Below are 13,574 nucleotides of genomic sequence, written 5' to 3'. Positions count from 1 at the left end.
AATGAAGAAGGGCAGCAGGAGGTTTACCTTGAGGATCGATGAGCAAGACGACACCTGCGTCCCACCCATGCGCGGCCCGGGCCAGCTCCAGAATGTGTCGGATGGGGGAGAGTACGCCCCCTTTGTGTCTCCTCCCATGTTAGAGGGCAACTTTATCCAGGTAACCGCTCCAGCCCTGAATCATGTTACAGTAGCTTCAGTCCTTAACTTGCTCAAAGGTGACTGCAAAGCTTGGGAGAATTGTTTTAACTGTGGCAATGGAATGTGTGAAAGTTAAAAGGACCAGTTTTGGAACTTTACGCAGCTGAAAATAATTATAATGTTAAGTAAAAATTCATTTCAAATTTTCCCAACTCTAACCTGGGAATTCTGTCGTAACTCTACCATAATTTTCTATCATAATCTTCCCAGAATTATATGAAGAGGTGATAGTCATTTTTAGGATATCCTGTCATAGGAAAGCACTCAGATAACTCCTTTCTTAGGCTTAGAAAACAAAGATCAGTGAAGACTTTTATGAGAATCAGTTGGCTGAGTGGAATTTAAAATAAAGGGTATTGTATATAACTATTTTTAAGTTGTGTGCTTATATTTTATGTCAGTAAAATTGATAATAAACATGTGTGTACCTTCTGAGAGACAGTTGTTACACATTTACCAGCACACCAGTGCCTATGTCCCCTCTAAGTCAGGTCCCCAGTATGTGCCCCATAGCACAGCACCCTGAACTTGTACTTCATAAAACTTCTTACAATAATAATTAGTGCCAGCCCTGGCCGGGTTGCTCAGTTGGTTGGAGTGTTGTCACATACACCTAAAAGTTGTGGGTTCAATTTCTAGTCAGGGCACATACCTAGGTCGTGGGTTCGACCGCTGATTGGGGCACATGCAGGAGGCAACCAATTGATGTTTCTTTTTCCCTTCCTCTTTCTCAAAAAAAATTAATAAATATATCCTCAGGTGAGGATTTAAAAATTAAAAAATAATAATAATATTAATAATTAGTGGCATAGTTGTTTAATGTTCACCTTTCCTGGTAGACTTCCAAGGGTCAGGGGCCTTTTCGCTGTGATAGCTCCAAGAGCTCACATGAACAAGTGAGTGAACACATGCATCACATGGTTCCTTTCTCCTTTATTTCCTACACTGCTCACGTAAGCAAGGTTGCCGGGACCATGCATCTTATCAGAAAACTCCTCTTCCTATTCTCTGCCTTAGGTCAACAAGAGAGGTGAATCCATTTACCTTCATAACCGAGCCAACTGGGTGGCTGTGGCCATCTGCTCTTCCAAGGGCAGCCTCCAGATCCCCAACGTGATGTTGTTAGCTCATCTGACACCTGACGCCCAGAAGGATAGAGAGCCCCTGTTCAGAAGTCTCCTGACATCTTCTCCAGAGAAACTGGTGCTCACCAGGTTAGTTACAAAGGAAAGAGGTGAAGGATATTTCAGAAAATATGCTTTACCCCTGCGGAGCTAAGAATGGAAACACGGATGACAACTGCTCCGAGGGAGCATCTTACTTGCACTCCCAGCTTGCAAATGAGAGAGCCACACCCTCAAAACCTGCGAAAATGGTTTATGCCAACCTGGCAGTCAAATAGATTAATTTTTTTAAAAAATTAAACTTAAGTAACAGGAACTGAAGACTCAAACTACGTCTCTAGCACAAGCCCCTCTCCCCACAACATCTGAAATTCTACCAGAATTAGTTCTGGTCTTGTCTCAAGCCACCAACTTGCTATATGACCTAGAGCAAATCACCCACCTTCTCTAGTTCTCACTTCTGCAGGATGAAATAGGACGATTTCTCATGGTAAGTAGCTGATACTCTGATTTTTTTTAGTACATCAGAGTCAGGAGTATGATTCAGGTGGGATGACCCCAAGAGCCTGATTACATGTACTAAAAATGAAAGTTCTGAGTCTCTCAAGCTGAGGACCAGCCCTGGGAACACGGTAGCCACAGGAAGGCACTGCCCCTCCCCTCCCTGCCCCCACCCAGGCCTGTGTGGGAGACAAGCCTGTTGTCCTAAGTCTCACTCTTCAAACTGCTAAAAACATAAAAGGCCTTATTTTTATATTTTGACTCTATTGCAGATGTCCCCTATTTTTCCCCCTTTGCCTCGCTCCACCCTGCCCCTGCCCCTCCTAGGCCTTCACCATATTACTGTCTGTGTCCACGGCCTATGCATATATGTATGTATGTTCTTTGGTTGATCTCTTCCCATCCTCCCCCCCACCCCCACCTCCCCTTTGAGATCTGTCATTCTATTCTAAGCATCCATGCCTCTGGCCCTATTTTGTTCAACAGTTTATTTTGTTCTTTAGATCCCACATATAAGTGAGATCATGTGATATTTGTCTTTCTCTGATTGGCTTCCTTTGCTTAGCATAATAGTCTCCAGGTCCATCCATGCTGTTGCAAAGGGTAAGAGTTCCTTCTTTACAGCCACGTAGTATTCCACTGTGTATCTTTCGATAGGTCTCCAATCAGGCCTCTGGATGACCTTTGCATTTGTTTGCAGGTTTCTTCCTCTGCAATTTGTGACTCTGTCTGTGCACGATGCTGAGAATATGTGCCTCAAAGTGAAGCTGGTGAGTGGTCGAGCCTACTACCTACAGCTCTGTGCCCCTGCATACAAACAGGAAGCCTTATTTTCTCAGTGGGTGGAGCTCATCTCCCACTTGAATCAGGAGAAAGCCAAAGCTTCCAAAGTGTTGGAATTCTTGAGCCTCTCAGAAATCACAAATAGCACAGACATCACAGGCTCAGGGGACATCATGGATATCACAGATTTCACAGCTATACAGACTTCACATACATTCACATATTCAGACCCCACGCATGCCATAGAGAGCACTGATTTCTCAGAATTAACCTTCATCACCGATGTCACCGACGTCACAGATGTTCCAGAAAACGAGGTCACTGAGGCCTCAGATATAAACATTTTCACAGAAGTCACAGAAGTCACAGACGTCACAGACCTCCACGATGTCGCAAGCAGCTCAAGGTTCAGAGTGGTATATGAAAATGATGACATACTAAGGGCCAAGCAAGAAGAAAAGGTAGGCAACATGGAAGAATTCCATTCTTTGATAATCAGAACAAGAGTGATCACCACAAGATCGCTCTTCTTGGTTAGCTCCCTGACATCAGTTATCAAAATGCTGTGGAACTTGCTCTGATCACCTGATTTTAATAATGAAATCTGATCCTTGGTGTAAAGGAGTTGCAGGTGTCTCCTGAAATAGGCAGTGACCATCCTTACCACCAGGCTTACTTCAGTGTCCGAAAGCTATGGGGGGATGGGGAGAACTTTGGGATCAGAGTGTGAGACCTGGCTTGGAATCCGGCCTGATGCAGTGGTTTGGCCAAGTCACTGAACTTGTATGAGTCTCAGTTTCCTCATCTCTAAGATGAGGCTATTAATATCATGTAAGAGCTATTTTAAGGTGAAAATGTATATAAAGGGATGCAGTACATTGAAGGGTGGGGTGAAACCTCATTAGGTAAAAGTGAGGGTAGAAATAGGAAACTAAAATACCAATGGAAGTGAGTGGATATAGAAAAGGCCAGAAAGTGGAACAATACAGAGCCATAGTTAAGAATGGTTAGTTCTGTTTGGCTGTAACGTCATATATGTGGAGAATATTAGGATATAGGATTGAGAAGTTGCTTGCACATTGCGAATGCCAAAATAAGACGTGTAGATTTCAGTCTCTGGGCAGAGCTTAGCCACAGCAGCCCTTTCTGTAAGCGTGTGAAGGAGAGCTGTGTTTTGGCTTGTTTCTTATTTAAGATTGAAGGCTTTTACTTATTTCTTTTTAATTGACTGTTAGAGAGAGGAAGGGAAGGGAGAGACACATTGATGTGAGAGAGAAACATACATCAGTTGCCTCCTGTACGCGCCCCAACCTGCAGGGGTCAAACCTGCAACCTGGGTATGTGCCCTGACCCGCAGCTTTTTGGTGCGTGGGACTATGCTCCAACTAACTGGGCCATCCGGCCAGCCAAGGAGCTGTGTTTTTAGAAGATTAACTTGATGGCAGAACGGATTGTAGATAAAGAAATGAGTTTGAAGATTGCTGCAGAAAACCTCTATGGAGTCCACAATTTTTTTAAAAACTGGCAAAGGGCAAGGAAGGAGTTTCACGGAAGAAGAAACTTCCAATAACTTCAGTGGGAAAGTTTAACCTCACTAGTAATCAAAGTGCAAACACAGGAAAAAAAAAAAATCTAACCTGTAAAACTGTTAATTAAAAGAATAAAAGCAGTTCACGTTAGCAAAGGTGTGGTCAGCGTGGAATTCATATAGCTCCTCGTAGGGGTGAGAATTGGTACAGACCTTCCTGAGATCATAATGAATCATGAACCTAAAAATGTTTATGCCTGTTGACTCAGTGATTCTACTTCTAGGAATCTTTCTAAAGGAATTAAACAGAAATAGGAATGAGAATTTAGCTATAAAGATGCTAATCATTCCTCATCTATATCATGTTTATAAAAATGAAATCATGAGAATACAATAGTAACCTAAATGCCCACGCCAAGGAAATGGCATCCGTCTTAGTCAGGGACGACCTCGGTGTGTATCTGGGGAGATCATAGGCACTTGTCAATATTTGTTAAATGAATGACTACTCTGTAGCTATTAAAACGGTTGAAGAATTGTTCTTTACTTAGAGACATTCCCATGATATAAAGCTGAGTGGAAAATGAAGACTATGATCCTTAGTGTATAAAAATACACTTAAACACAGAGGCAATGGGGGGGCATATTGTTAACAGCCGTTTATTTCTGAATTTGGGGATAACAGGCAATTCACATTTTCTTCACACTTTTCTGAATTTGCTGTTTGCTACAACAAAAAATTCATTTTTTAATTAGAAGAAATCAAGGTTTAATGATATAAGAAAAATGCTTATCATAAATCATTACGTGAAAAATGTAGCGTATAAAACAGAAATATAATCGCAAAACAGGCACGTACAAAGTAAACAAATGGACAAAAGGGCCGAGTGAAACGTGCCATAGGAGTGGTGGTTTCTGGCCAGTGGCATCGAGCCGGCAATAATCCTCTTCCTTTCACTTTATATCTTATAGGACTTAAAAAATTATTCTATAATAAATATGCATTACTTTCTCTGTCAGACAAAACGAAGTTTTTAGGAGGGAAATTATTGTGTTACTTCCCAGGAAAGGTAACAGAGGTGATGGGCTAGTCAGGGGACGAGTGAAGTGCAGATGCAGGGGTGTGAGAGGGACACAGTCCTCAGAACGGTTGTCCAAGGCCTGAGAGATTCTGAAGAAGGCCGTGGGCACCTCCTAGAGGTGGTGCATTAATAAAACCAGGAAATCCGGAGAACGGGAGAGATTTTAGGATATTAAGTTTTAGGTAGAGGTTCTAAGTCTTTTGAAAAACAAACCCTGTAGTATTATTATCAGCCTCCAACTCCTCTCACCCCCCAGATGCCCTTGAACCAAGAGCAGCCTCAGATTGGGGAGTAGGTAGCAAGGCTTTTCTAGAAAAGCCACCTTTCCCTGACAATTCGGGAGAGGAAGTTCTGGAATTTAGTGCTAATTTCCTTGTGTGAGGTGACTTTGGTACATGACCAAATGAGCTTTCCAATGCGCTGCGTCAGGTCCCCGCACTGCCAGCTCCGGCGCCCAGCGGCCTCCTCGCCGGCCACGCGCCAGCAAGCTCGGCCCCGCGCCGCTGAGCCCGTGCATCGAGGCCGCCCAGTAAATACGAATGAAGTGGTTACTGTTTTAGATACGGCTCCACAAATAACCTATTTCTGTATGACGCTCTTCCGTTACCTGATTTGCTGCTGCGTATTATTTTCAAAGGAAAAAATGGAAAACAGTCTGAAGCCTGGGTGTCTCCAAGGTACAGAAAGTGAGAGTGAGATCAACGAAGCCTCAAAGCACATCGCCATCTCAAACGTGACAGTGACTTTCGAGGGCGAAAGATGTTTTCATACTGTCCTGACTACAGAAGAAAATGCACCCACTACAGTCACGGAGATGAGCGATACAACCTTGGAAATAAGGACAAGCGATTTGAAAAGCACCGCTCTCGAGTCTGTAGAATCCAGGTGCGTGAGGCAGGGAAACAGCGGGGATGCTAAGATGCGAGGTAACGTACGTGAGTGTCGCTTGAAAATCGCTGCAACTCGGGCATTTGTTGCTGCAGGGTCTCAGACGCAGATACAAGATAGTCGAACATGGCATAGTCAACTCTTAGTTATCCACATTTGGTTCAGTCTTGTCTAATTTTTATTTCCATGCCCACTTCCCATACCATTCAGTCTGCATTATGGGCTGTCTGCCTGGTGCCCACTGTGGGCGCTGAAGAAAATAGGCTGGAATCACAGGGCCCAGTTTGGGAGTTAGGGGACTCTAGAGTGACAATGGGTGGCCCTTCTTTTATCTATATGCTTCTCTATATTTTCTTCCTCTACATATCCCTTACACTCTTCTACATTTCCAACCAGTAACTTAATAATCTGAAAAAACTACTCTCATAACTTTAATATCCAATTGCAAGATGAATGAGAGGGAGCACTATAGTGTTATAAAGACAAAAGTTAATCCAGTCATTTTGGAGTAACACCTAAAAAGAAACCAGAGGAAAATGTAGATTTAATGTTTATATTAGCAGTAATGAAAACGAGGGATGCAGTAATGAAAATGAGGGATGCATGTCTAAATTTTTTATAAATATAAAAAAGAACAGGCAGATTCAGGAAAGCAAACCTAAAAAAAAGTAATAAACAATAAAAGTTTTAAGTAATTTAAAGTGATAGAAACTGTAGTTCATTCTTCAAAAAAAAAAAGTCAAACCATTGTACAACTTTTTTTCTTAAAGGGCAAAATTGGAAACTTGAAAGGTGTTAGTTACATCAACTAACAGGAAGATTAGTAAATTGTTATTGAGAAAGGTTATATGCAACTACGAGGCATGAGTATGGCTTAAGTGGAAAAGCGTAAGATTGCTTTTAAAAAAAGATTGAAATGGCCCCAGCCAGTTTGGCTCAGTGGTTAGAGTGTTGGCCCATAGATTGAAGGATCCTGGGTTCGATTTTGGCCAAGGGCACATACCTCAGCTGCAGGCTCCATCCCCGGCCCCAGTTGATGTCCCTCTCACATAGGTGTCTCTCTCTGTCTCTCTCTCTCCCCCTCTCTGTCCGTCTCTCTCTCCCTTCCATTCTCTGAAAAGCAATGGAAAAAATATCCTCAGGTGAGGATTAAAATAAAGAAAAAAAGAAAAAAAATGAATCCATCCGACTTAGCAATTTCTTCCTAAATAGTAATTGATCAGGCCTGAATATTCTGATGTCTTCCTTCAGCTTTATTTCATTCATATGCCTCAGATCCCATGTCCTGCCCTTGTCTGAGGCTTTACAAACAAACTGCAACTCAAATCTCACAAAGTTAACTATTTAGATCATTTCAACTTCTTCCCTTGCCCTTAGATTAGCTTTTAGTGTCTTTTAATAAAACAACTAATGAATAAACTTTATTTTCAAGTAAAGTTTTAGATTTACAGAAAACTTGAGCAGATAGAGCTCCGTACACCCACCCTCTGCCACCCCTCGCTCTTCCTCCACCCCAGACCTCCTAATTAACCCCTTCATCAGTGTGGTATATCTGTTGTAATTAATAAGTAACATTGATACATTGTCATTAGCTATAGTCCCTAGCCTAGGGTTTGCTCTTTGTGTTGTAGAGTGCTATGGGCTTTGACACACGCATAGCGACATGTATCCGCCATGACATACCCCCAAAATCCTCTGAGCATTAGGTTAGCTCTTACCGGCTTTTTAAAATATTAAAATTGTGAGCTAAAAATTTTTTTCAATGAAAAATGCTCTGCAAATGCAAATTTTTGTTAGTCTCACTATTACGATCACTATTAGAAATGAAAAAATAAATCCCTATATAAATAGTAAAAAATTACAGAATTTTGAAGATAAAAGGAATCTTGAAGGTTAGCACATCTCAAATTCTTCAAGGCCCTGCCCTCTAGTCTCTCAGCTTCCTGAGTCATTTATCTGATGACTCTACTAGGGAGAAAAAGAAATAGATAAATTTTAAAGCATGAAGCAAAAACAAATTTTGGCTCTAAGTAATCCTCTTAAGCCCAATTTAATCAAGCCTGGATTCTTTTTCTATTGCCAATTTGCAACAAGAACATAATTACTAGCTGGAGCCTAATTTGAAAATGTTCCCTGTGAGTGATGAGTGTAATACCGAAGGACAGAATGGGATTCACTGGTGCTTCATTCCAGGGTCATTTGTAGGACATCGCAGGGTTTGTAAGACTGAGTCAGGACATTGGGAGAGTGATAGATAAATTGCACATATTTTTCTTCTTCCAGATCATGGATTTCAGTGACACTTTATAACCGTGCACTTTGGAACAATGAAAAAAAATTAAACAATGACTTTGTTAGATATTTCATCCTCAGATTCATTACTCTTTCTGATGTAAATTTAGCAATTTCAATCTAGATGAGCGAAAGACTAGGGAGCCATCTGTAACGTCACTTCAGGTCCTTTAGAAGTGAAGGATTCACTTTACAAAGTGTTTATATTCCTTTCCATCCCTTAGTAATAGTGCTACTGTGACTCTTCCCTTTGCTTTGTGGAGGGTAATGGCAGGCTTTATTTTAATTTGCACCTATTTAAAGTATATTTACTTGATATTTCTCACTGTCTTGAAAACTTTTATCATTAAGTTTAACCTTCATTTAAATCACTAGGTCTATTTAGTAAAAGCTATAGGAACATTTATTTGCAAACTTCTCAGGAAATTACTAACTTAACCTTTACTTTGGAAAGAGCCATTAGTAGAACTCGAACCGGGTGTATTTGCCAGAACCCTTGAAATGGATCATAATTACATCTTTGTGCTTATCCGTGGAGATATTTTCTAAGGGTAATTATCTTTCTGAAATACTTTATTTTACTCAAACAACAACCGTTCCAAAATATTTATTGAAAATATGACAAAGAAACAAAGACTTGGTGAAAATTAAGTGACTTCTGCACGTCAATGAGGTTAAGAAAATATGTATTTTAATTGTTAAAATTAAACAATAGTACAGAAAACACTTCTTTATCCAAAGACATTTCTGAAAGTGAAAAACCCTTTCTTCTATTTTATCCACTAAACCATAAAAAATATAATAACCTGGGCGAATATTTGGGTATGTTCTTCACTTGTGTTGGGGAGGAAAAATAAATGTTCTTCTCTTCAAGCTCATCTGGCTGGCCTAATAACCAAATGAACACACGACAGATTAACAAGAGAAAAGAACCACATTTATTACATGTGTACATACTGGGGTTCCCTAGGAATATAAGACTCTAGGGCAGACCGGGCAGTTAGGTTCGCAGGCCAGGCTAGACTAAAAAGAGCGAGGCAGGGGTCTGGGGAGTCAAAAGGAAAGCAGACAATTCACAGATAAATGAGAAAGACTAAACATTTGGTAAACAAATCTTGCCAGGACACCCAGACACAATGGGACTCAGAGGGAACTCTAAAAACCAACTTTGCTTGGCTCCTTCCTTTCTTCCACACTCAGGTCACATTATGACACGAAGGTCATAGCTCCCTTCCTCTGAGCAGGTTTTTCTATCTGAAGTCCTTTAGGCAGGTAAGGCGGAAGGTCACAGGTTCTTTCTAAGTCTTGTGTTTCTTAAAAATAACCAGCTTCAGATAATCAGTATCCCAGAAGGCATATTTTGGGGTTGCCAAACTCTGCTTCCCTTCACCTGCAAGATCCCCAGGCACTACCTCCCCCATCAGGGCCATACAGACTGTGGCGAAGAAGCTAGCAGAAGTGAACAACTTCTAACCCCAGGCACTCATCCATTCCAGAATTTACCCCCAGGTCTCCGTGAAAGCCTGTATTCCCAACACAACTGACTCTATTTAGTAAGTCCCTGAGCTTCTCTCAGTCTCAACCCCAAGTAAGTTTTCCAGGGCTGGAGAGGAAGCAGGATAGCAATGCCCCAGCCTCACTGAGTGACAAGCAATAGATGCAATAAAAATAGATTATATATCATTACATACAATTTACTTTTATGGCTTTTACAGGTTGGATAGCTTGCATGTTAAGAGAAATTTTGGTAATTTTGCTTTAATATGCATTATAATCAATCAATACTGCTCTAGGTGAGCTAAACATGTTTCATTGCTACCTACAAAGCATTTAGAGAATGGTCAGTTATCTCATACCCAGTAATTCTTTTCTAAATATTTGTGGTTGCACGGGCAAACGTTTTGAAATGTGTTGTTTATTTTTACAGGAGCATGAGAACTGATTTAAACACTTCAGGTATGGAACAAATTCCACTACATTTCTTTGTGATTCCTGGTATCTGGTAGTCACCTCTGTGTCCTGGAACAGAGTAGTTAAGAGCAAAGGAATCAAGCGAGATGTGCTGACGCAATCCCTGTCCTGTCTTTGCCCCTTTCTAAGTGTACAGCAGGAATTCTTGCGCAGAGCCTATCTTTCAAGTGGGAGGCATCACTTCACATTTTTCTGTGCTGGTGGAGTTCGGTTTCCTAGTTCCTGGTATCTAACTCCCTGGGCATGAACCACTCCCAGGCTAGCTCTGCAGGCAGATCCCAAACAATAGGGCCTCTTGTCCTTGCTGATTTGGAAGGGAAGTGGTCCACAACTACATTTCTTGATAAATCTAAAATCATCTGGCCCCTTTTCTTCCTGCTTTCAGCTTTGGCCTCCTCTTTGTTGTCAGATGATACCATTTAATGTTTTGTTTGACCGTTTTTTTCTTTACAATTCTCATGTCTCAGGATTTTAAAATTTTAACACAAACTTTTGAGGTGGAGGTTGTCCTATAGGCGCCAGTGGAGAACTCTTCCCTTGCTTGCTGCTGACCCACTTCTAAGTTACCATCTGACCCGGGGGGTGGAATGGACCTGAGCTCTAGTCATGCACATAAAAGAATGTCTTGGAAGGAACATAGAGGCACATTTCACTGCACTTAAGTGGAGAGGGGGAAAAATACTTCTACTTTAAAAACCAGCACTTAAAGGCATGTTTAGTCACACTTGCAAGAGTCCTCTCCAAAAAAGCAAATAATTAGAGGATAGGTGTTTTTACAAATGGGATGTGTCTCTGTACCCTCCCTCTGGGCTTAAGTGTCCACAGTACCAGACCAGCTTCATTGCAATGTGGCTTCCCCTATATTACAATCCACAGTATTGAACCTGAGAACATTGTAAGGAAATGCTATTGTAGTTTCATGAAAAATGCAGAATCTCCTTTGCAGTATATAGAATTTTCATCTATTAATTTCTACACCAGATTTTATTTCAAAATGAAATCAAAGAGAATTTGTAGAAATTCCAGAGATGGCCAACTGGCAAATTTTTTCCTCTCATTCTCTAAAGGCGAGGATCAATTTAGCAGCAGCTTTTTCATGAACACATAGTACATTAGCACATAATTAGTACATTCTGCATATACTCTGAAGCACTCCTTATTTAAGCCGTGGATATTTAAATTAATGTGGGACATCAATGCTTTTATCTTCATCCTACATGTGACTGATTCTTTCACCTACCTTTTGGCACAAACTCAATTTTGTTCAACTGAACACGCATTCGATGCCTATCTATTATATATGAGGTACTGGCAGGCTCTGGGAGAGATCAAAACTAAATAAGTAACCAGACATATTACCTGGCCACAAGACATGCACAAATAACACAAATCGTAATGGTATAGGGCACTTTCAGGGAAGAGTGGAAGACCTAGTTTTAGCTCAAGAGGGAGAGAGAGAGAAAGAGAAAATCGTGAAGGATTCTATGAAGGAGGCAGTAGTCTTTGAGCTGGAAAAGGGGAGCAAGACTATCCTAGATGCAGGAAATAGTGTGAACCAAGTCGAAGGGATGGGACAGTGCCGGACATGGCCAATAGAGGAATGATGAAAGGTGCGGCCAGAAAGCAAGGCAGGAGCCGGACTATGGAAGCCTTGGGCCGTGCTAGGGAGTGTGGACATTACTGTTTAGTAGGTAAGGAAGGGTCCCTGAGAGACAGAAAAATGACAACATTAGTGTTAGGATTTAGGACAACTGCAATTTCTAAAAGAAGCTTGGGGAGACTGGAGATAGGAAATCATTACAATAGTCCAGGTGAGGGGCGCCAAAGCCTCGAACCAGGCAAGAAGCAGTGAGGAAAAAAGGACATGAATACATAGCCAGCAAGGCTGACTGATGGACCGACTACCTGTGGGGACAAGAGAGACAAAAGACGCCTGAAGATGACAGAGTTTGGGAGGCAACAGGACGGGAAAGTAGTGAGTCCATGAAAGGAGCAGGGAAAGGAACTGGAAGAATTAGGGGAAGTGAAGGCGTCAGCTATCGACCACTGAGCTTAGAACCAAAGCCCTGGCCTCGACCCCTGACTGCGCTGCCTGTTTCCCGGTGTCATCTTCAATGTCCCTGGGCCTCAGCTTCCTCAGCTGTGGAGAGTGTGCGTGCGGGCGGGGACGAGCAGGCCGTGACCCGCTGTGTGGCCGCCCGAGCCCGGCCTGCCTGTGGGCCGGGCCGCAGCTCGGAGCGGCCCTGGGGCGGGCAAGGCCGAGAGCAGCCACTGGCCGAGCGTGTCAGGTCGCAGGATGGCATAAGATGCAAACCCGGCATGCAGTTTTCACAAAAGCAGTAATTATTTTCCCTGTTTGTTTTCTTTCACGTTCCTTCTCGTTCTTTCCGTTCTCTCTCCTCTACCTCCCCACTTTCCCTTACTTAGGATTGTATAGTTTTTCAGTGTTCCCTCTGATTAGCATTTCTTTCCCCCTTTTTACACTCCTCTGAATCACTTCTTTTTCCCCTTTCATACTCTCTCACTCACACGTATCACCCTTTACCCCAAGAAAAGCAAAGATGAGTAGAATCCTAATCCCTCGTTGAACTTAGACTGAGTGTAGACCAAAATGGAGCCTGTAAATCCGATTTCTACTCTACACGGGCTAGAATAACAAGTGCTCCCACTGCAGTAAAGCAATCCCCTGGTGCCATTAACCTGGTCAGAGTCGCATCCCCCCACTCCTGGGCAATGGCTAGCGGGGGGCCACCATCTCTAATTCACCTCTCAATCCTCTCAGCATTTGGAAGGAACCACATTTTTTCTCCTTTCTCTGTCAGACTTGGGATAAAGCAGCACTTCAAATGTACTTCTGCAAAAAGGCTTCGAGGCAGGGCCCAGGCTAAACCTGTCTCTCTGGATCTGGGTCCATCCCTCTTCTTTCATGGCTTCTAATTTCTTATCTTCCAAGGCTTTATTCTCCTTAACTCTGCTGATTTCTTTACAGTGAGCCCAAACAATATGCTTATCTATGAACCTATGGTCTTTTCCAAGGTGGACAGAAATGAGGCAAAGAACAGAGATTCAAGAAAAGAAGAGAGGGGAAAATACTTCCAAAATACAGGAGTGTCCTCCCCACCCCCACTCACCTTTCTTTTCCGATTACAACACAAATTCCCTGGAATCCTAGGCACGCAGGTTCATTCTATGTTGATGAAACCC

General features: G+C 42.2%; 1 protein-coding gene across 1 annotated transcript; it reads left to right on the top strand.

Annotated features, from left to right (window-relative positions):
* The first annotated feature begins 1 nt into the window (after position 1).
* On the top strand, positions 2–12,862 carry GARIN2 (golgi associated RAB2 interactor family member 2). The gene is made up of 6 exons (XM_087814068.1): positions 2–160; positions 1,219–1,415; positions 2,527–3,070; positions 5,857–6,104; positions 10,327–10,355; positions 12,798–12,862. Exons 1-6 carry the CDS (start codon positions 2–4, stop codon positions 12,860–12,862), a joined length of 1,242 nt encoding a protein of 413 aa, XP_087670194.1.
* The last annotated feature ends 712 nt before the right edge of the window (positions 12,863–13,574 follow it).

The sequence above is a fragment of the Miniopterus natalensis genome, chromosome 1 (genome assembly GCF_054644295.1).
Source record: "Miniopterus natalensis isolate mMinNat1 chromosome 1, mMinNat1.hap1, whole genome shotgun sequence".
Classification (NCBI taxonomy): Eukaryota; Metazoa; Chordata; class Mammalia; order Chiroptera; family Miniopteridae; genus Miniopterus; species Miniopterus natalensis.
This window is presented reverse-complemented; position numbering and strand designations above follow the sequence as displayed.